The following is a 23,567-nucleotide window of genomic DNA, read 5'->3' on the forward strand; positions in this document are numbered from 1 at the left end:
TCACTTTTACCATCCTTAAAATAAGGCAACTGGATGATTTAATCTGGAAGTTCCTTCAAGCAATATCGTTTCCACCAACATCAGGAAGATGGACAAATCTTAAACTGTGTGAACAAGCTTCTCAAAGGGAACTTAGGCATTACTCTTACTTTGTTTTTTAAAGAATTTCACTGTAAAGAAAAAAGGAAGCCCAGAAGACATGTTTTCATTATGATGCCAACCCTAAAGTGGAAGGAATGTACTTAATGCCAAAAAGATGTCAGAATTAATAACCAGCTCAAAAGCCAGCGGTCAGCTGCTATAGTTCAAGTAGGAGCTAACCTAAACAGCAAGTTAGATGGAACTTTGCACAGCAAATGGAAGGAGCAGGTAGTACCTGCCACAGGCAGAGCTAAAACTGACCCAAGCCAGCTGTAAGAAGGAAGTGGACACGCCTTCTGACAGAAGCAAACCATCGCAAAGGCAAGGCTCCCCTTACAGGTGGCCTGGGGGCGGGGCAGGGAAAGCTAACTACTATTTTCACTCTGGCTAATAAGATGAAGCTGAATGAATTGAGATGTTACAGACCGCTAACAGGATGTCTGCCTTAAGTTAACAGGGCCAATGTGACCACTGGTCTCTCTGGTCGCCGATACCTCCAGCACCCGGCCCCGAAGTCTCCCTTCCCCTCGACTCCTGTTATTGTAAGTGACGTCACCACCTGCACAGACCACACTCCTGACCCCCTAGCCTCCCAGTCAGCTCCTCACGCTTCTCCGCAGACCTTTCCTCTATTCCATCTCATTCTTTCTCCCAGGGCACACCAGGAACTTTGCCACCTCTACAAAGTTTCACCTCCAAATCACCCAATTCAGACATCCGCCTTCCCACCCACAGTCTCCAATCCTCGTCAAAAGGCTTCCCACCCCCGTGAACAATTCTTCCAACTGTGAACGCTAATCCACTGACCCTCCCTTTTTCTTTCTACCTGCCAGCCCTCCCATCTTCACCCGGTGTCCTTACTCAACAGAAGATTTAAGAGCCATCACCATCATCGTTCCCCAGCAAACCCCTCACTCTCTCCCCTCCAAAATGCCCACCTACGCGGGAGGAAACCAATCATCCACTCTCTACACTTAGAGTTGAGGGTACCACTAGGTAAGCATTCATTCACCTACTCAACAAATACCGACGACCCTTGAACGACGTGGCTCGAACGGCACAGGTCCGCTTACATGGGGAGTTCTTCCACTGACCTGTGCAGTTCAAGCCTGCTTTGTTCAAGCGGCAACCCCTTGGTTGGGAACCCACAGATTCAAAGAGCCAGCTTTAGTTATACACAGCAATTCAACTATGTAGGAGGTCAGCACCCCCAACCCTGTCTTGTTCAAGGATCAACAGTATTCTTCTACAGAACAAGCACTGTATCAGATTCTGAAGCAGGGAAAAGGGTTTGTTGGTATTAAGTTGGCCAAAAAGTCCGTATGTTTTTTTCCATAAAAGACACATTTTTCATTTTCACCAATAATTTAATTGATTTGGATATTTTGAGTGTGTCGTTGGTCTCCTACTATTGGCTTCTAGTGGGTAGAGGCCTGGGGTGCTGCTAGACATCTTCCAATGCAGCCCTGGCTGGTGTGGCTCAGTGGGTTGAACATAGGCCTGGGAACCGAAGGGTTGCTGGTTCGATTCCTGACCAGGGCACATGCCTGGGCTGTGAGCCAGGTCCCCAGTGGGGGGTGCACAAGAGGCAACCACACACTCATGTCTCTCTCCCTGACTCTCTCCTTCCCCTCTCTCTAAAAAGAAATAAATAAAATCTTAAAAAATAAGATAAAACCCTTAACCAAACCACCAGTATCTCTACTCTTTCCCTACATCAGAGTGATCATTAAAACCTGCTGAAAACCTTTCAGTGGCTTTTCCATTTCATTAAGAACAAAACTCACCCCTTTAACCTGTTCTTAAAAACCCTGCGAGACCTCACGCTCTCTCACTCCTCAGCCAGCCTCCCAGCCTCGTTTCTCCTCCTCGAGAACGACCTGCCCGCCTCCGGACCTTTGTCCGCAGCACACTCTCCTGCCAGGCATGCTCTCTCACCCCTGACCTTGGAGGGTTACAGCTGCCCCCCCTTTTCCAGTTAAACCTCAGCTTGAATTTACTTCTTCAGAGAGGCCCTTCCTGAACAGCTTGTCTAAGGAAGGCATCATGTCAATTCTCCTATATCCATCCTCTGCATAAAGCTACCAGTTAATTTTTTTTAATTTTTAAGGGTCACGAGAGCATTTCCGTAACCCTGGCACCTAAGTGCCCTGCACATGGATGGTATCCCCTAAATATGTGGAGCTGGTTAGAACAAATGATGTAAGCTGTATCAATTTCCTGAGAAAACAGGTTCTCCCTTAGTTGCCAGACATAATCTTTTTCAAAATCCATCCTGAAAAGCTTCATTTTCAAAACATCAGTAAAAAAGAACCTTTACCGACTGTTTACATTCCCACAGCATTATCTAAAAAGTTTTTTGTTTTTTTGTTTTACAAACCTTTCCTACTAGAAACTTATTTCTCTCTCCTGGAACTCAAAGATATAGATCATGACATAGTAGCAATTATTTCACTGTTTAAGACAGGAATTAAGTTCAAGCCCAAGTTCACAAAAGTAGAGAACTATGCAGGTTATCTTAATGGAATTTTGCTTTCTCAGTTTGAGAATCCGTTCTCTTTGTGGACTACAGTGGTTCCAGCAGGTCTTTGTTAAAGGACTAACCCCAAACTCTCATGAACGGACTCCTCTACTTCAAACCCTGGTCCACTCCTGGCTACCCACACTCAGGTCACTCACGCTAGTTCCTGAGGGAATACAATGTTTCCATCTAGGAAGACACAAAGTAAAATAGTAAATATTCTAAACTCTATAATTAGTTTAGTCAGACCATAGTATAAAACTCCATTCTAAAGATACTGTGAGGTAATTTCTTGCCACAGTGAAATAAAAATCATTATAATGCCAGAAGAATCTGCTATTTGGGCAATAAAAAAAGGTTAAATCATTTCCCTAGATCGCCAGCATAAGTAAAAATAATATGGAGCAATGATTATCAGAGTGTCTTTTAATGAAGACCCTCAGACGGACTGGGAGATTCCAAAAGGACTCTGACAGATTATCTAGTCCAGTCTCCCTTGGAACAGATGACCTAGAGGGGTGTCCGAGCTTTTGGCATCTCTGGGCCACACTGGAAGAAGAGCTGTCTTGGGCCACACATTAAATACACAAACACTAATGAAAACTGGTGAGCAAAAAAAAAAAAAAGGCTTTAAGTACATTTACAATTTTGTGTTGGGCCACATTCACAGCCATTCTGGGCCATGGGTTGGACACCTCTGAGACCATCCTGTTTAGATGGTAACCCGACCTCACTGTGAAGGCCCTTCGTACAGTACAACATGGGATTCTAACTATTGTTATTGTCCGAGGCTTTTTCACTTGGTCTCCATTTATTCAGTGGGTTTGGCTAGCTCTTGCTATATGCCACTGACATCAAATTCCATTGCAGAAAGAGCTGGAGGTTTTTCCCTGGCCACTCTATCAACATTCGGCAAACCATTATGTGGTCCCTCCAGAACCCTGTTCTCAACCAACCACTCCTCGAACATGCTCAGCTTTGAAATCATCGAACTGCAGTCCAGACGCACAGTACACACAGCTTGCTCCTGGGAGAGGCTCCTCCTCACTGCTGATATAAAGACACACGTAGGTAGTCTTTCAAAAGTTAGTTTCCAGACTTGTTAACTGGATCTTACAACAGTTTTCCATTTTTTTTCTTTTATAATAAAAGGTGACAGAATGCCCAGACAGGTCTTGATGTTATTTGCAAAGGATTTTAAAATACTCTCTACATAGTTCTGTCTGAAATTAGCAGAATGTAGTTCTGTAGTACAATAGCCAGTAATCATTTAAAAGAAGGATTAAATGACAACTTCTTAACTTTCTCTTAAATGGTAGTGTTTATAAGTAAGTATGATTTGATGAAGACTACTGAAGATCCTGAAGGGGACTTCAAGATGCTTTAAAGACTTTTAGATGCTAAAACCTTTAAATCCAATATTACGTCTGTATTTTATTAGAAGACATAATTGTTTTCCCTTTAGCTCAGCTTTAACAAAAGTAGTACTGCTATTATTAGCTACGAGCAGGCGCCTTTTTTTGGTACAAATGGAGAGAAAAATTGAGCAAGGGAGGAAACACAAGTGGAAGAGAATCAGACTGAAGAGAAAAAGCAGGTAAGAACTGCTAGAGGCAACAGCCCAAGAGAAGGGAAAAGAGGGGAAGCAAAAAAAAAAAAAAAGAAAGAAAGAAAGAAAGAAAAAGGAATAAAGAATAGGTTATGTATAAAGGTATGAAGATAGTAACCAAGGAGTAAGCTAAACTGTAATCAGAAAGACAAAGGAAGAAACAATGTGTAACCTTATGCACACACATAATTAACACTGAAGGAAAAGAGAAAGGAGGCTGGTGGGCAGTGGGGGTCAGCAGGTCCTTAGCAAGCTACCAGGTGGGGATTCTGGCCAAGGATAGCTTTGTGGCTTTCCAGAACCAATGACAGGAAAAGCGTAGACTCATACAAGGACACACACAGGACATCTCAAAAGACAAGCATTTGCCATATGTTTAAAAATGTTTACTTTCAGAATCAAAGGGAACTTGCAAACTACTTGAAAATTACAGAAAAAATATCTTTAATCCTCTTAAACCAACGACAACTGTGCTCAATATTTTGGCATTCATGTTTAGAATTTGCATGGAAAAAAATAGTTACACTATATAAAGTTACATTTTCTTGTGTGTGCCCTTCAAGATGTATTAAAACATGAGTACAGGCTGTAAAATATTTTGTTCATTAAGATGTATCATAATTTAATATCAACTAGGTCATTTAGGATGCTTCTGACTTTAAGATTTTAAAAACAACACTGCAGTTTACATACTCTTGCACATAATCTTAGAGCACATCTTTCAGATAATCTAACCTTTTTAAAGATTTTATTTTTTATTTATCTTTAGAGAAAAGGGAAGGGAGGGAGAAAGAAAGGGAAAGAAGCATCGATCTGCAAGAGATACATCGATCAGTTGCCTCTCACACGTCCCCAAGTGGGAACCTGGCCCGTAACCCAGGTACAGGCCCTAACGGGGGATCGAAGGGGCAACCTCTTGGTTCACAGGCCGGCACTCAATCCACTGAGCCACACCAGCCAGCGAGATGATTTAGTTTTTAAGTAAAATCACCCAAAAGATGTCAAGTTGTTACTGATCAACACACACTGCTAGACTGGCTGCATCATAATACCTTCGCCAACACCGTCTAAGCTGTCAATATGATAGGTCGTAGATTCTCTCATTTTTAAATCTGCACTGTTTGTGTTACACATAAAACCATCTCGTACCCTACACTTACCGGTTAGTTTTCATTTTTACAAAGAACTGCTCTGCATTGCCCTCTTTACAAGACCACTCATTCCCACCCACGGCAACTGCAAGCACGTGTTTTCTTGGGCAAAAACTTTCTCCTGACGGAGGAGCAAGCACGTGTGCGATGCTGCAACCTGTGCGTCTGGAGCACGGGACGTGGCAGCCTGTGCAGCGACCTCTTTGCAGAGAACACAATCTCCATGGACTACCATTACTTGGGGCTTTGAAAAGACTGTTTCTAAAGGCCTTACGTGCACTTTCACGTCTCTGAAGCTTTGTAAAGACTATATTCTCCACACAGGAAACAATCTTTCTTGCGAAAGCCTGGCTCCTCCATGTGTTTTCTCTCCCTCCTGAAAAGCAGTGACACACTGTGACTAAAGCGTGTGCGCTACTTTACTTACATTGACCTTCTCTCCCTCACTAGTGGAAGCTTGCACAATCTTCTTAATCACCCAGTAATGCCAGATACCCTGAGTATCTCACACACCGGTCAGTATCAAACATGCAGAGTCCATTTAATGACAATATCTCACTCTCTAGAAGAGGAAACAACAGGTCAGACGAGGACTGCTCTCACGATCGAGCAAAGCCAGGCCCGGAACCACTCTCTCCTGGTAACCAGCCCTCTGACCAGCCCCTCCCTGGTAGCTCTGCTCCGCTGGCGCCACCCTGCAGCCCGGCCAGGCATTCTGGGAATGTTTCTGAGCGAGAAAGCCAGGTCAGTCTGAACTTGCACATAAATCAGACTTACAGATTCAAACAAGATTTACTTCAAAGTAGTCACTCAAGAAAACTAAGCAAATATTTCAATGATGTTCAATTGATCAAAGGAATTTTATAATTTCTCTTTGAAAACTCCCATTGGGCCAGTTTATAAGAAAATCATAATCCTTAAAGTCAATTTCATTATGGTATTATCATTTTTTACTCCAATTGTTACTCAGTTTTTCCTTTGCCTTATTCTGTGGTTAAATGACTGTTAGCCATTTCGAAAATGTATATACAGCTTCAAAGCATCAAGATTATAAGAGTAAGTCCACAACCTCTTAAAAGTGTCTTTTTATAGTCCTTCTCTTTCCAAAGAGAATTTAAAGTAGCTTTATTACTATTTTGAAAAAAATATTTATTTAAAGATGTAAATTGTTTTTAAAAGAACATTTTTAGTTACACCTCATGCAATCACGTAACTACTGAAAACTCTCTCAAACATTTGGAGGACATCCCAAAGGTAAGCATGTCAGATACACTGTGACTTAAATACGCAGGAAAAATGCTTTAGAGTACATTCCCCAGAATGTAAATAACAACATCCACTGAGAGAGAGGATTATGAGACATTTTGATATTTGCTCACCTGGACTTTCTTACATTCCTATTTTGGATATGGAGCATGTATGCAAATTGTGTGTGTGTGTGTGTATCCAACAAAAAATGTATATAAACATGTTTTATAAAAATTTAAATTGATTTTTAGAGAAAGGTGGGGGAGAGGAGAGTGAGGGGGCGGGGACACACACACACACACACACGTCGATTTATTGTTCCACTCAGTTGTGCATTCACGAGTTGCTTCCTGTGTGTGCCCTGACCGGAGTTTGAACTAGTGCACCTGGTGGCATCAGGGCCCTCTAAATCAACTGAGCGGCCCAGCCAGAACTACGTATAACGTTTAAATTTCAAGATCTAACCACTAAAGATGCTTAATCTAAATTTGTACATCTCAATCTTTAAGAGCTCAAAATCTGGCTCAAGAAGTGTATACCTGCATGGACACTACAAGAGGCAGGCTTTACAAAGAACATTGAGGCTGGGTTTTTCTTATCTCCTTGCCCTTCTGTACAATTCTACAACTATCTATACAACTCAAAAAGGACGCTTTGCTTATTCTAAGTGAGCCACTACCCCCTGAAATGTTTAAAGCACATACCAACAGTAATTACACTGTTGATGGCCTGAAAATGGGTCACCCCACACAGCTGATTAAAACTCTCTTACGCAATCTTCCTTTGGAGGAAACAAGGACAGCCTGTACACATATTTCAACTAGATCTACTTCCTTAAGAGAAGATGGGTCGCATCTGTAGGTATTACAAAGTTCTAAGAGCACACAGTAAGGCAAAGAAAAAATTAAGAAGTTAAATTAGCCTAGTCATTTGTCCCGACCAACTTCGTGTTACATCATTAATTTAAGAAAGCACATAGGCTTCTGCTGTGCCGTTAGTTAATAGACAATGTCTAAAGCGTAGATATCTTCACTTTGAAAGTTATGATGAAACAAGTGTATTACCTGGAAAAATACGATAAGACAAGGCTTGAGAAATAACTACATTTCTACAGGATATACAATTGCATTTCTATAGGTTCACTGTTAGTTTCAACAAGCTACACTGTTTCCTTTCAGACTAGGAATCTGGAGTAAAAAAAAAAAAAAACAACAACTAGATTTAGCATGCCAAGTTTTAGTCTGATTTTTTTAGTCTCAGTAAATAGGTATTTATGAAATAATCTTAAATGACCTACATGGTCTGGACATTCTGTTTGTAAAGGTTTAAAGGTTACATCATTCAACTGCATCAAGTTTAAAATGCCTATGTAAAGAAACACCCTAAAGCCCAGAAATAAACGGGGGACAGGATGGGAAAGCCCTCCCAACCTGAGTGGAGCCTATCTCCCACCACCCTAGAACGGTGCGGGGACAGGGCTGCTGCCAGCTACACAGACAGTAAAACAGATACCCTTGGGGGCTGTCTCAAAGACACAACACCTCACAGCTCTCCTCCTAGCTCGCCGTCTGATATGACTCTAAAACCCAGAGACCCTTGGAGCATTGGGGATACTTCCAATTCAATTATCCATAAAGTACTTCTCAATTACTGAGTTGAGAAAACTCACCTAGGGGACTGTAAAAGGAAATCAGTTTATTCTTAACACGAGCACTAACAGTTCCTAGCTAGAGATGGAATTAGAGATGCTCTGCAGTATTTTTAGAGCATGAAGCTCTCCAAAGCACATAAAGCAGCTAGATGTTGGGCGAGAGGCTGCTGCAGTTGACTGGGAGTTAGTCTGTGACCACCCTAACTTTTCTGCATTGTTTATCCTAGGCTGAACTGTGGGGGCCTCGAATCAAAGCGTGGAGTTCAGACCATCTCTGATCTACCTCTTTAAAGAACCTTCGTGCGGGGGCAGGGCTGTGTGCCGAGTCTCCCCGAGACCTGGCATGAGTCCCAAGACAAGCCGGCAGCAGCAGCAAGACGTGTGGAGCCGGCAATTCTGAACGGGAGGCTCAGCAGGACTGTCAAGAGAATGCTCACTATGTTCAATTTTATTTTCTTCTTTACTGAAGTCGGTCAATATCTTATAATATTTTAAAATCGTCTACAGAATGAAATTTTTAAAAGTTGGATTAAGTTACTATCTAGGCTAAATTGCTAGCATTCTACAGTCTCAAAATACTTGCAAGGCATCAACCTTCAGTCATACAACCTCTACTGCATCTGACAAAGTACCTAAAAAGTATCTAAATTGTCACAAAGTACCTTAATGGACGTAACACCTTAAAAATATCAATAATCAGGGCAGAAGAAAGATGAAGATGAGGAAAAGTACTTCTTCATACAACCCCACTGAGGTTTCTACTCTAGTTTCTTCAGCTGTTTAAAGGATCAAAAAGACTGGGAGGGAAGAGAATAGAAAAGGGAAATTTCACTGCTAGGTACCCAGAGCTGCAGTGAACAGAACAGAACAAAGTCGGACACAGAGAGGATTTTTGAGTGGCAGAAATACAGCAGATACTATATAATATTAATTCCAACAATCTGGCATTTAAAATGAAATTTAAGATATATTTACGATTTTATTGCCAACAGCCTAAATGGACGGTGAGTCTTGTAACTGTTTAATCTGACCCTGACAGAAAAATCTAGAGTTGTAACCATTACTATCAGGAAAAGGGTATATTTAAACATCTTCTCTCACATTACAGAAGTCTCCTCCTAAACAGTCACTGATTAATTTAACCAAAGCCAAAAAAGGAAAAAGTCAGTTAACAAACCATTTCTGAAATTAATGATCTTATGGGTCATTAAACATAGGATTTTTTGTCTTTTTCTCTTTGATTTCAAAACTCTCTAAGGAGAGAAGCCAGATAGTTACCTACCTATAGACGGAGATTTGAAAGGGTATTTATCAGGAAGATCCACTCTAACTTTCCACACTCCGCCTTCATATGGTGCTGAAAGAAAAGTTAAAATGTTACGCATTAGAAATATGTCTCTAAATCTGAAAATAAACCTGAGTGTAAATTAAATATTAAATCCTAATCTCTTTTGAAAACCTTGCAAATTAATTCCCTTCAGCATCAGGGACCTCCTATAACTCTTGTTTTCAGAACAAAATACTTTTCTTAAAAGACAGAAAATTAGCAAAGGTTTACTCCCCCCCCCCCCCCTCCAAGTTACTGGATTCTTTAAAGTATTAAAAACTCTTCAATTCTTTGGGAAGTAATAGCCTCCTATTTCAATCTACCCCACGTGCCCCTCAAAATAAATGATTAAATACATACACCAGGAACAAAAATAAAACTATAAAAAACATTTTCCTAAACTGTCAATGTAGTCATCCACACAAAAGCCAGAATTCACAATTCATGTTTAATATTGTCACATAGAGATAAAAGAGAAGAGCATATGAATTTACTATGATAACAGCAAGATTTCCTCACGGGCTCGAGAGTTTAAGAAAATTTACTTTTCAAAAACCCCACACACCACCATCTGTCTTAGACATTTCATTGTCTGTTATGGAGAATAAGACTGAAATAGAAGAACGCACAGCGACAAGTGTACTTACTTCCTTGTGGTCCATAAAACTTCACTACGAATTCATTGAGTCCTCCCAGGATGGTGACCTCATGCTTACTCTCAATGCTAAGGTGGAAGGTAAAGGAAATTACACCGGCTTTGTATTACCTAGAACAACTCAAAGTGACGCCTCCCAGACATGCCATTTTAAGTGTCACCAACTTTCATATGAAATTGATAAGATATAAATAAACATAGTAATTCTGGTAATTTAGAAGCAATATACACTCTTGTGTAAAGAACATGAACAGGCTTTAAAGATCCAGAGACTTGTGTTCAGCTCGCAGAACTGCTGCCTGCCAGGTCTGCGAGCGCAGACAAAACCGCATGAACTGACTCCCCGAGCCTTTGGTCTCTCCTTGCAAATCAGGGAAACGCCCCTTACAGGATTTCTGTGAGAATGAAATGAGTTTAATATGTAAAATGACTAAGATGACTTTTTGTACATACTGTCCATAAGTGAACGGCACTCCGTTTTTCTCCCCTTGGTACTCTCTCCTTTCCAGCCGACCCACAATGAACCTTTAACATCTATCCAGTATTTCCTTTAGTCAAATTCAGGTTCTCGGGAAAACACGATTCTCCTAAACTGGAAATGTTCTGCTCCTAATGTATGAATTTGCTAAGGCAAGTCCCCACAGTTTTCTCCCCGGCTTCGAAAATAATCAAAATAGAGACACAACCTTGTTGTAAGTATTACTGCCAAATGCAAAAGACCAGTAAAAACAAAATAATGACATAACCTAGTCTGAAGTTTTTCTTGTCGCCTACTCTTCCCCTCCCTCCTGAACCCCTCTCCCCCTTAGACTCCGGGGCTCTGGGGCCACAGTCACAGAGGACAGCACTTCTGGGTTCTCTCCCTCAAGATCGTGCCTGTCCTGGAGACACTCACTCCTTTAAGGTACTAGGATGCATTACACAAACCAAACCGATCCATCTCAGTAGAGGAGACAGCTAATATTGATTAACACCAGTCTAATACTATTTTACATCTCTGCTCTGTGATCTAACCCCATAATAACGGATAGGATTTTTAGGTGGTTGTCGGGGGGTGCTTTGGGGAGCTCACAAAGCCCACTATAACATTAAAAAAAAAAAAAAGATATGACAGGCTGGCCTTGTCTTAATCAGCAGTGCAAACTGCATGCACAATTATACAAAGAGAAAGAACCCAAAGAAATTTTTAAACAATCTCTTAAATAGAGAAAAACTACATTTTTTAAAAGGATTTTATTTATTTATTTTGAGAGAGAGAGAGAGAGAAACATCAGTGTGTGGTTGCTGGGGGCCGTGGTCTGCAACCCAAGCATGTGCCCTGACTGGGAATCGAACCTGCGACACTTTGGTTCGCAGCCCGAGCTCAATCCACTGAGCTACACCAGCCAGGGGCAGAAAAACTACATTTTTAAAGGTATGAAATTAAGTATTGGACTCCACAATTCTCTGTGCTATAAAACCACAGACCAGAGAAGCCGGGTGTATTTTCGGCCAAGTCCTTGTTTAAGAGCCTTGAACAACATCCACCAGAGATATTAAATAAAATGGGTTATCTATGCTAACCTGATCTAACTACTTTAGCAGCATGCACACTGAAACGACTCAAACAGTAACCACCCTGGAAAGCCGGCTTCATTTCTCACAGTCAAATGACACACACGTGCATGCTTTGGTACACTAAATTCTTTCTGTCCAGTCACCCTCTGTCAGCCTGCAGAACACTCCCAAGTTACTACTAAGGTAACACACAGAAGTACAACGTGTTTAAATTGTTTTAAAACTTTACAAAGCACCCTCGTGTTGGGGAAAGAAAAAAGTCAAATCTAGTTAGAGTAAACAAAATTAAGTATAAGCAATAAAGTCCTCGAAGAAAACACTTTAAAAAGAAGTCTTGGGGGGTAAAAAGGCTTTCATAAGAATGACCAAAGCCAGCAACCTCAGAGGAAAAGAATGGCAGATGCAAGCACACACACATTTAAAACTTCTATATTGTAGGAGACAGTTAAGGAATAAACTAAGAGAAAAAAAATCATGGCATATGACCAAAAATTTAGATTTTTAAAAAATGAGTCATTACAAAGCAGTAAGCACAAATGGTCAAAAAGAAGGAAACAAATAAACAAACAAGGCCAGGACAGCCTCAAATGAGCGAAATTAAGCCATCAAAAGTTAACTCATTAGTTTAGAGCTGAGACAGTTTTCACTATAAATTGAAAGGTGAAAGTTGGATAAAACCTAGTATTCATTCAATGGCATATAAATTAGTGTTCCTGAAAACAAATTTAGCACTACATTCCAAAACTTAAAATGATTTTACTCTTTTTATTCAAATTGCACTCCAACGAAGTTACGTTTTAAAAATAACCAGGCACTGCTGGTAGGAGTGCGAGATGGCTTCCATCCCGGGAGACCTGGCACTGCAGGGCTGCCCACATGCACAACCTGCGCCCACGGACCAGCTCCCGGGAGGTGTGTACCGCTCGGCCCGCCACAGCGCACCTCCAGGAATGCTCACAGCACTGTGTGTAACATCCAAGAGTCAGGCTACAACCAAAGGTTCACCAACAATAAAAAGGGTAAATTATGGTACAGTCACCCAACCGAATATTATACACCAATAAAAAAAATAAATTGCTACACATAAAGGAACAAGCAGGGACCAACCCCCCCCCCCCCCCCCCCCGCCAAAAACCCCCCGCAATTATCTTCTAGAGGGCGGGCCCTTTGTAGCACAGGCTTCCCCTGCTAGGAACCATCTGTATCAGTGCACCAGCTGATGTTGTGGTGAGAAGCTGTGTTCAGCTTCAGTCAGTTTTTTTTTGAAGACTCAACACATTTGCCCATTTCACGATGGGTGATTTATGAGTGTACGCCCACACTGCACTGAGTGTTCAGCAGTTTTTGACCAAAAACAGCACGGCCCCAGTGACCCCCCCTTCCTATTCACCCGATCTCACCCAGTGACTTTTTTTTTGTTTCCATGGATGAAAAAAGTCCTCAGGAAAAAACGTTTTGCAGATGTGGAGATGAAACAAAAATGGCAGATGCACAAAAAGGCATCAAAATTGACATATTCCTTAACTGTTTTGAGCAGTAAAAACAGTCTCAATAGGTGTTATTGCATCAAATGGAGAGTACTTTGAAGGTGACTGAAGTTTAAACACGTAAGATTAAATACACAATATTTTATAAATAAATTCTGGTTATTTTTGGGTCCCCCCCTCACACGAGTCTCACAGATTTAATAGTGACAGAAACCAGATACCAATGAGCTTATGTGATAAGATTCCATTTACACACAGGCTAAATTCAAACAGGCTAAATGAATCAATGGTGTTAGAAATTAGGGTAGTGGTTGCCCTAATAATAATTAGGGCCAGTAGGGGACTGTGATAATTGGAAAGGGGCTTAAGGAGGACTTCTGAGGGTGCTAATTACACCTTTATTATTCCATTCATCATTGAGCTACAAAAATTATTTATGCATTTTTGCATATATTTTGTTTAATAAAAAGTTCTAAAATGTGTCTGACACCGTTTACTGAAATTTTTAATATGGATGGCCATGATCTATGGCAATTCCTTTCCATTAAAGATTTAAAATTATGAGTTATCCATATGGACCTCTCTTCTAGAAAACGGAAGAAATCTTTTCTATCTTTTACATGACACAATAATTCCAGGTTTCTTCCATTGTGTGGTCTGTTTGGGATACAGTCCATGCTTCTAACCAATTTCCAAAGATTCTCCTTTCCAGTCACTCCAAACCTCCTCTTCCCCATGATCGTAAATCAATGCCCCAAACCCCCTCTTTCCCATAATCCCTGGTACAATCCACGTGCCAGGTAACACTAGGTCTTTAATTACACACTATTCTGTAAATTAAAGAGTTCTTACAGTCCATTTCATATGAAAAGCTAAAAGTAAACTGAATGAAACCTTTAAAACTTCTACCAAGTTGGTAAAATGAGAAGCTGCACTAAATTTATGCTGCCTTGGAGTGGGGTACAGACATTAAATCAGATGGAAAAAAGAATCTTAGTTTAGTTGAATGAAAAACACTGCATTAAAAATAAGCCATTCCATCATCACAAATGAGTAACTTGTCCACAAAAAAATACAGAATTACTTGACTTCTGTTACCATATATATTTATGGTAGAGACCACAAGTTTCTTTCTCTTCTCTGCTGCAAGGGCAAGGGCAAGGAAGGCAATGAGAAGGCAGGGTACAATGACAAAAATAATGATCTATTTCTGAAATATGCTGGTCAGGCTACCAGACTGGTAGAACTCACAAGAAGCTTCCTTCACTACTTTCTCCATTTCAAAGCTTGAACATATCCTTCAGATATAGATATAGACTGATAAAAATATATTAAACCCATAAAAATCACTTTTTACTCACCTCTCATCTAAGTTATTTGTGACATACTGCTTTTTACTTACTTAGCATTTCACTATTATAGAATAGTATCAGCATTTTCAGTAGACTAATGATTAACATTGCTAGGAACCCGAGTTCATTTTACTTTTTAAAATGCCAGCCACCCGCCAACTTATTCCCTGAAAGGTGTTATGATTACACAATCTAATATTTAAAGGCTAATGCCAAACTGTCAAGAGATAACTGACATTCTTGGCAAAACGTGTCTATCAGGATTTCAGAAATAATTTTTATATAATTCTGGAACTTTCCAGAAAGGGAGCCAAGGCACAAGCCTGTGTCACGAGTCAAGGACGTAGGATTCAGACAGCATTGTTTTCGAAGTTTCCTAATAATGACTTTATAAAATAAAAGAGCGCAGCCCTGAGCTGTGTCCACCAAGTGATGATGTGGGGTAAAGAAATGTGCTTCTTTGCAGAAGGCAGACACAATCTGCATTGCCCTCCCTCTGTGTGCTCAGGCCAGTCTGTTTTCAATTCTCCTGGAGACTGGTCACACTAGAATACCTAAAGAAACTCAGCAACCTTCACTATTTGTCTTGAAAATAGCATGGTATACCTGTTAATTCATTAATGTGTAAAATACCACAAAATAATACTTTGGGAGTTATGTTTATAAAGAATCCTTCTCCTTAAGAGAGATAGGTTGAAATATTTACTAATGTCGAAAGTCTAGGATTTGTTTCAAAATAAGCCATTGTGGGTAGAGTTGGGAGAAAGATACAGAAGAAATGGTATGGGCTCTGAGTTGGTAATTACTGAATCTGATGGGTACACGGGGGTTCATCCTCTCGTTCTCTCTACTTCTATTTGTTTGAAAATTTCCATAATAAAAGTACTAAAAAAAGTAATGTAGTCAGTATCGTCCTAACTTTAGTATTTAACAAGCACAGGCAATTTAGAAGAACTTAGCTACTATAGCTCTCTTGAAAGCTTATGAAAAGATCCAACATTCTCCTAAGGTCCACTACTTAGCCTGAGGAAGAAACAACCACGTGATCCAGTGTATAAGAAAACGAGGATGTCACACTGAAAGAGAAGACCACACTGGGGGTAGGAAACATGGGTGGACAGTCAGAAGGTGCAAACTTCCAGTTCTAAAACAAGTCATAGGGTATGAGGTGCAGTGTGGCTACTACAGTCAGTGTGTGCTGCACACCTGAAAGCTGCCGGGGGTAGATTGTGAATTCTCGCCACAAAAAACGATTCTGCAACCATGTTAAGGCGAGAGATGTTACAACCAGACTCACCGTGGTGATCCTGTACTGTTTCACAGTACGCACAAACACTGCACCATTATGCTGTACACCTGAAACTGACATTGTGCGTCAATTATCCCTCAACCAAGAAAATAAAGGGAGAGTAAATCAATAGCTGCATTCCAGAAAAATCAAATTTCAGTGGCTTCAAAGGATATCTAAGAAAAATCCAACCACACTGAGGGAAGGTGAGCATGGCTTTTGAATATCCATGAAAAATAGCCTCTGGGCAAAATAATAAAGATGTGCCTTTGTTTAAATTATAAGGAAAAACAATCATGTACAATAAGCAAAGGCTCCTGGATAACATGAAGTTTAATTAAAAAAAAAAAGATTTTTAAAGGTGTCTGTCAGGTTAGGAAGACAGGGAAATACATTCAAAGGAGTAACAAAAAAAAAACAGAACTAAAAGCTACTAAAAAAAATAAGCAGAGGGAAAGGGAGGAAAAGGCTTCTACCGGTGATTAAATACATACGTATAAAGAATAAGGACATCTTTTTATTCATTTAATTCATTCTGGGAGAGAAGTAATGATATACAAGTTCAGAGCAATTAACAAAACAATACATGTGCCACAGCTCCTAAATTCAAGCAGTTTTAGTCCCTGCCTCCCCTGCAAACAAACAAACAAACAAACAAACAACACTCTCTACATGACTAGGAACTTGTTACACTGAGTTAACACCTATTAAATCCACAAAAGATCATGGACGTTATTTCTACTAAAAACTGGTTTACTAGCCCAGGCCGGTGTGGCTCAGTTGGTTAGAACCTTATCCTGTAACCGAAAGGTTCCGGGGTTCGAGTCCCAGTCAGGGCACACACTTCAGTTCCAGGTTTGATCCCTGGTCTGGGCGCAAGTCCCCAGTCCAGGTGTGTACAGGAGGTAACCAGTCAATGCTTCTTCCTCACATCGATGTTTCTCTCCTTTTATCACTAAAAGCAATGAAACAAAACACTTGTACCAGCCCTGGCCAGTGTTGGAGTGTCGTCCTGTAAACTGAAAGGTCACATTTCGATTCCCAGTCAGGGCACACGCCTGGGTTGTTGTCAGGTCCCCAGTTGGGGCACGTACAAGAGGCAACTGGCTGGTGTTTCTTTCTCACATCAGTGTTTCTCTCACTCCCTTCCCCTCTTTTCAAAATGAATAAACATATCTTCAGGTGAGGATTTTTTTTAAGGTTGTATTTATTTTCAGAGACAAGGGGAAGGAGGGAGGAAGAGAGCGAGAGAAACATCAGTGTGTGGTTGTCTCTCACACACCCCCTACTGAGGACCTGGCCCACAACCCAGGTAATATGCCCTGGCTGGGAATCGAACCAGCAACCCTTTGGTTAGCAGCCCGTGCTCAATCCACTGAGCTACACCAGCCAGGGCAGAATATTTTTTAAAAAGTTGGTTTACTAAATATATACATCCCACCCCTACATAAGTGCCTTAAGGAAAACAAAATCTCTTAAAAACAACCTGCATTCAAGAAGCTTAAAGTTTAGCAAGGGGACATGAGATTTTCCGCTAGGAGTAAATGCGAAAAGTTTCCACAAAGTGCTACTAGTGTTTAGAGAAGGAAGAGATCTCTTCCAGCGTGGGGGAAGAGAAGAGATGGTTTGCCAAGGAAGGCAAGCATTTACACAGGCCTTAAGAACAGTGTGATCTGACATGTGCAGGTGGGAAAGGCATTTAATGCAAAGACAGGAAAGCACAGGACGTGTCCAAGGAACAGGAGCCACTGTCTTTTTATTTTGATGAGTAGACCATGGGGAGTATTAAAACACTAGGCCAAGACCAGATTACAAAGAGCCCCGAAACACGGATTTTATCTGGTGAACAGGCACACAGTTGGCAGTTCCACGCACAGTGCACAAGGCTGTGCTTTACAGAGATGACCGAGCTGTGGTGTGAGAACTGCCTGCGAGTGTTAAGAAACAGAATTACAGCAAAACAGCCCAAGACCAGCGTTCAAGGCCCCAACTAAGGTAACAGCTGTGGGAATAATGGGAGAGATTAAAAGGAGACTTTCCAGGCTCTGCAACTGACTAGACACGGGACAGCCAGGAGAGAGCTCCAGTGCTGCTAGAATGTCGCATTTTCATGAGGAGTGAACTAGAGTTCTAAATTCATCTCCCAATTTCTAAACGCACACAAGCACACGTGCTCCAATGTGTCTCTTGGCAAAGCCTCCTGGGACCACCCTATTCACAGCTGCGCACCGCTCCGTTCCCACCACCTCTCTGGCATCTCTGTAGTCTCCTTCCGTTTGTTGACCACCAGTCTCCAACTACTGTGCTGCCAGCTCCAGGAAGGCTAAGATTGGTTAGTTAGTGCCGCTGCATTCCTAGGAGAGTTCTGGCACACAGTAGGCACACGAATTAATATTAATTAAAAAAAAACATATGAATGAAGTTGTAAGACAGCTATGGCCTGAAGCTCCCAGTCTGAGATCTAAGTATAGTTTTAGCCTTGTCAGGCAGGTGAGGTGATACTATTAATGGCAAAGTAGAACACAGGGCAGAAGGAATGAGTTTTTTTATGAAAGATGCTAAGTTTGGTTTTGAATACATTATAATTTACAGTAAAAATGGATAAACCAAGTGGCAATATACTACAGGCAGCTGGAAAGCGCATGATTTAAAAGAATTACCTTATAAATCACTAACTCTGACCTGTTTCCTAATCTTTAAAAAAAAAAGGGTGGGAGGAATGTTGAAGATGAAATATCTACAAAGGTACCTGGCCCAGCATCTGACACAATGGGAATTCATTTTTTAAAATGTAAAATAAATACACAAAAGTCTGACTAAATCAATTCCCACATGACTAAAATTTCCTAAGCAATACAAAATTTTTATAATGTTGAAAACTTTGGTTTCTTCTAAATTCTTTTTTAAAGATACAAGATTTTATCTTAAAGATTTTACTAATTTTTAGAGAGGTGATGGGAAGGAGAAAAAGAAGGAGAGAAACATTTAGGTGTGGTTACCTCTTGAGCACCTCCTACTGGGGACCTGGACTGCAACCCAGGCATGTGCCCTGACTGGGAATCAAAGCAGCGACCCTTTGGTTCACTAGCTGGCACTCAATCCAGTGAGCCACACCAGCCAGGGTTAAGGATTTTGTTTGTTTGTTTAACAGAGAGGGGTTGGGAGGGAGAAAGAGAGCGAAGAATATCAATGCAAGAATGAAACATCGATCTGTTGCCTCTCGCATGCCCGGAGACCAGGGAATGAACCAGCAACCCAAGCACGTGCCCTGACCAGGAATCGAACGGGCTTCCTTTCACTTCGCAGGATGATGCCCAACCAACTGAGCCATACCGGTTAGAGCATTTTCTTCTACATCCTTAAGCAGAATACTAAGAAAACAGCCTTTGTTGATGCTGAGTTATTATTATGATCCTGTTATGCTAAAGGCACTGGCAAGTTTTTTCCTCTAGTTTCTCTTACTTCTTCAGCTAAGTCTAAGGCTGTTACTGGGCTACCATCCCTTAAAAGGTATCTATGGTGGGTTATAAAAAATCAGATAACCAAAGTTTGGGAAAATTTATTTTAAAAATGAGGGTACACAGATTCTAAGGGAAACATTCTCCAATAAGTAAAGTATGTAAAATAGATAAACTTTAGGTATTTGTTTGCAGGCTTAAACTACGTTGGCTGAAGCTGCCAACAACTTCTGAAGGAGGCATATTACATTAAAAACAGCCATTTCAAAATGCACTGTCCAGAAGTAAAAAACTTTCACAATTTACTTCAATACACTAAACTCTTAAAGACTCATAATCTAAGGAGTGAAATAGTAGCATATATTTTATAAAAAACTTTTGAGTTTTTCCATTTCTTTGTTTTATAAAAGTATTCAGATATTAAGTATTCCTTTGTGCCTAACTTCTTTAAAAATTGACATTATAATTTTTAGAATTCATTCTTATTGATGTGTATAACTACTTATTGCTTTTTCATGGCTGTGTAGTATGGATATAATGTACATATTTTAATTTTTTATATAGTCACAAAATTTAATTATATTTAATTGTATAGCAAGCAAGTTCATGCCCACTCAGGAAACTGAAAATCACACTAGCCTTGGAAGAGAGTCCTTCCCCCCTCGGGTGTTATGCTTTCATTTAAAGATTCTAAGTCAGAAACCAAAGTAAACACTGGCCAGGTCCAAGTAAATGTTCTTTTTTAAAATGGGAAAATCATCACTGTAACTTAGGTCTTCCCTGGATGCATCCCTCTGCCAACAGACTCCCAAATAATAGAGTAAAAAAAATTTTTTTTAATTAAGAGTCATAAGGAAAACAATTTTTTTCGAATAGGTTTTAGAAAAAGGAAGTGTTTGAGATGTGTAGGAAATCTAAGCCTCACTCCACCCCCAACAAAATGTTTTACAAAGCAGATTTACAAAGTCAAGCAGTCAGAGATGACTCAGTTGCAGAACAAGTTAATAGAGAGCAAAGCAAGAGGGAAATACAGTAAAACAATGCCATCTTGAGACCAAGGTGACGTAGTCAAAACAGAAATAAGATTGATATTTTCTAAAAAGTTGATATTCCAGCCCCGGTTGGGTAGCTCTGTTGGAGCGTTGGTTGGAGAAGCGTCCTGACATGCCAAGTCTGAGTATTCGATCCCCAGTCAGGGCACATACAAGAAGCAACCAATGAATGCATAAGTAAGTGCACTAACAAATCAATGTTTCTCTCCCTCTCTCTCCCTCTTCCTTCCACTCTCTCTAATAAATAAATAAATAAAATAAACAGTTCATATTGCAGTTAAGCACCTCAAAATATTTACAAGTCAGTATTAATAAAACAGAAAGTTATTTTAATAAACTTTACTGCTTTGCTATTTTATAGCAACAGTGAATCTTATTTACTTTTAACTGAAAATTTACACATATAAATAAATTAATAATATACTGGTTCATTAAACAATATATTTCTCTTAACTCATAAAAGGTTAGTCAAAAGCTTAATTTGTTTCCTTGGTATAGCTTGATTCAAAGATATGCTAACAATAAACTAACTTCCCAAAGAATTGCTTATTTTCTTAGGTATAATGGCATCATGAATTTGTTTAAGAAAATGCCCATATTTTTAAGAGGGGCTTACTGATATATGTAGGGGTTAAATAACAACAATGTCTGGAATATATCCTAAAATATTTCAGAAAAAAGAAAGAAAAATACATATGTGAGAAAATATCAATAATTGAAAACTTTTAATTTGGGTGATGGGAATTCATGAAACTAACCTTTAGTTTTGTACACTTAAAAAAACTCATAATAAAAACAAATTATTTGCTTTTATTTCATTTCCAATACCTATCATTTCTCTTTTCATAAAATCAGAAAACTGTATGTATGTACCTGGCTATACTTCTATGGAAAGGTGACGCTCAGCCAGAACTACCAGCTAGTCAAACATCCGATATAAAATCTGCGAACTTGGAACACAACTCCGAACCACAGAGAGAAGAGATTCTCAAGACACAAGACACCCCAGAGACACCAAGTCCTCAAATAAAATCCAAACAAATTATCTAAAAAACGTGTTTTTTAAAATGTTTTTAAACATTTAAAAAAAATTTAGAAGGTGGGGCACATTAAAAGATAGTGGTACTTAATCACAACGTCCAGTTTGCATGTTCTCAGGATGGAGGTAGACAACACCACTGCCCACACGTCAGAGAAGTGGACAGGAGGAAGGAACCCTGTCACTCCAAAGGCAGAGGACCTAGTCATAGTAGGCTAGAGAAGAAAAATAAACAAATCATAACCGTAAGGATGACAACAGCATTTGAACTTGAAAATTTTGAAGTCACAGGCAACACATAACTTCCCCACAAATGATACAGAAACATGCAAATAGCCAGGTGACTCTCTGCAAAATTCTAATGGAACCATCTTATTTAATACACCCCCAACCTCCCCTTCTGGGCTGTATGCTTTTCTGCACCACCCACAAAGGACAAAGGTGCATCATGAAGTGGCTTCTCAGTAAATATGGCTAAGCAAAATTTAACAGGGCTTTCTGGAATACCCAATGCAGTGTATCTGGTATTCATGTTTACAACGTTCTTTTTTCCGAAAATTTTTGAGAACTTTACTTCCTTTATTCATTTCAAATACATTAGAAATGCATCCAGTTTTCACCCTAACCAGTTTTTACCCTAACACCTGAAATGTAGACTGCACTGCACTCAATGAAAATAGAATTAAGCTAAGTGTTTAATAATCCCTACCCAGAGATGTTCTAATCAAGGCACGTGTGAGTCATTCACAGTAATCAGTGACATTTTAAAGGAAATATTTCCTTTGGCCCTCTTTAAGTAACATATAGTATATTATAACTGCGAAGTGATGCATAAAGAATTAGCAAACCCAAGCAATGGGGCGCCCGTGCAGCAGATGAAGGTCGTGAGTGAGTGAGGACAATGGATCACAGAGACGAGCAGGAGGGGATCTCAGACGTGTGGGCATCCTCTTCTCAGCCAACACATCCCGAAGTCACGGACATTTCTAGAGATCAGTGATTCCCCCATCATAATTTTATGACTTCAGTCATCTCAAGCAGAATTTCTTACAGCAAGCTCTTTAAAATTCAAATATATTGCCTATAAACCCAAAGAAAGGGGGAAAGGTAACATGCGTGCGCACACCATTACTTTACCCCTAACGTCATGTGCTCAAGCTCCGGTCGCAGTGCCTCCTCGTTCCCACTCCTTTTCCAGGGCAGGAGTGATCGATGCCTGCGGCTCCCTCCACTACTCCACATTCACTGCACGTGGGTGTCAAATATTAATGACTTTGATTTCATAAAAGTTGTAAGGGGAAGGAGAGCAGCACAGACTCAGGCTGTTTAAAGCAATACCATGTGCAAAGGAATAAGGAAAGGTTCAAGATCACTGTCAAGATTTACACTGAAGAAAAGGTGAACTGCGGATGAATACACTCGACAGAATGCCAGATTAAAGTGCAGTCTACCACATAAGAGAGAACTCTGCACTCCAAAACAAACGAATATGCCTTCATTCAACTGAGTCTCGTTTCCATTATCCATTTGGGAGATTTACAAGAGGCAGTAGCAATTATCTGCTGGAAGTTCAACGACAGTCTGGATAAACACGGAGGAGGGTGGAAAGGTAATCTAAAGTGGTATGGAAAAGAGCAGCGTCTTCCTGAGATTCTGTGGCAAAACTACCTGAGCCAACTATACGTTAATAAAAAAGTGAACAAAACGATGTATTAAAAACCTATACAAAAAGGTAGTTAGCAGGAAAATATCCAATTTGATATGTTCCAACAGCTATTAGAAACTACCTTTATTTATTACCTTTATGAATAATTACGATGAAAGAACTGGGATGAAAACGTTCAACAGAAACTGGAATGTTCCTTTTTCAAATGCGTCCATAGTGGAAATAAGCCAAAGAAATAAAAATTTTAACTGCAGAAAAAATTGCTTTTAAAGAAAACACCCTACTATATAATAACCCCAATATGATTAAATAAGCAGAAAACCCTGGAAAGGCAAGAAATGTGAGGTGAAAGGGGACTATAAACT

At 40.1% G+C, this 23,567-nt stretch overlaps 1 protein-coding gene and 1 long non-coding RNA gene across 3 annotated transcripts in view; one reads left to right on the forward strand and one right to left on the reverse strand.

The window, feature by feature from the left end:
• The window catches only part of UBE2H (ubiquitin conjugating enzyme E2 H), a 100,706-nt gene that overhangs the window by 28,740 nt on the left and 48,399 nt on the right, over positions 1 to 23,567 (reverse strand). For both annotated transcript variants that reach the window (XM_028525334.2, XM_028525332.2), the window contains exons 2-3: positions 10,296 to 10,372; positions 9,604 to 9,678 (exon numbers count right to left, since the gene is read on the reverse strand). In XM_028525334.2, the coding sequence (XP_028381135.1) occupies positions 9,604 to 9,678; positions 10,296 to 10,372 (152 nt within the window). The remainder of the gene's footprint in view (positions 1 to 9,603; positions 9,679 to 10,295; positions 10,373 to 23,567) is intronic.
• On the forward strand, positions 1,062 to 23,009 carry LOC118497180. The gene is made up of 3 exons (XR_004899718.1): positions 1,062 to 1,186; positions 8,634 to 8,639; positions 22,998 to 23,009. It is a non-coding gene; the product is annotated as an uncharacterized LOC118497180 (long non-coding RNA).

The sequence above is a fragment of the Phyllostomus discolor genome, chromosome 10 (assembly GCF_004126475.2).
Source record: "Phyllostomus discolor isolate MPI-MPIP mPhyDis1 chromosome 10, mPhyDis1.pri.v3, whole genome shotgun sequence".
Classification (NCBI taxonomy): domain Eukaryota; kingdom Metazoa; phylum Chordata; class Mammalia; order Chiroptera; family Phyllostomidae; genus Phyllostomus; species Phyllostomus discolor.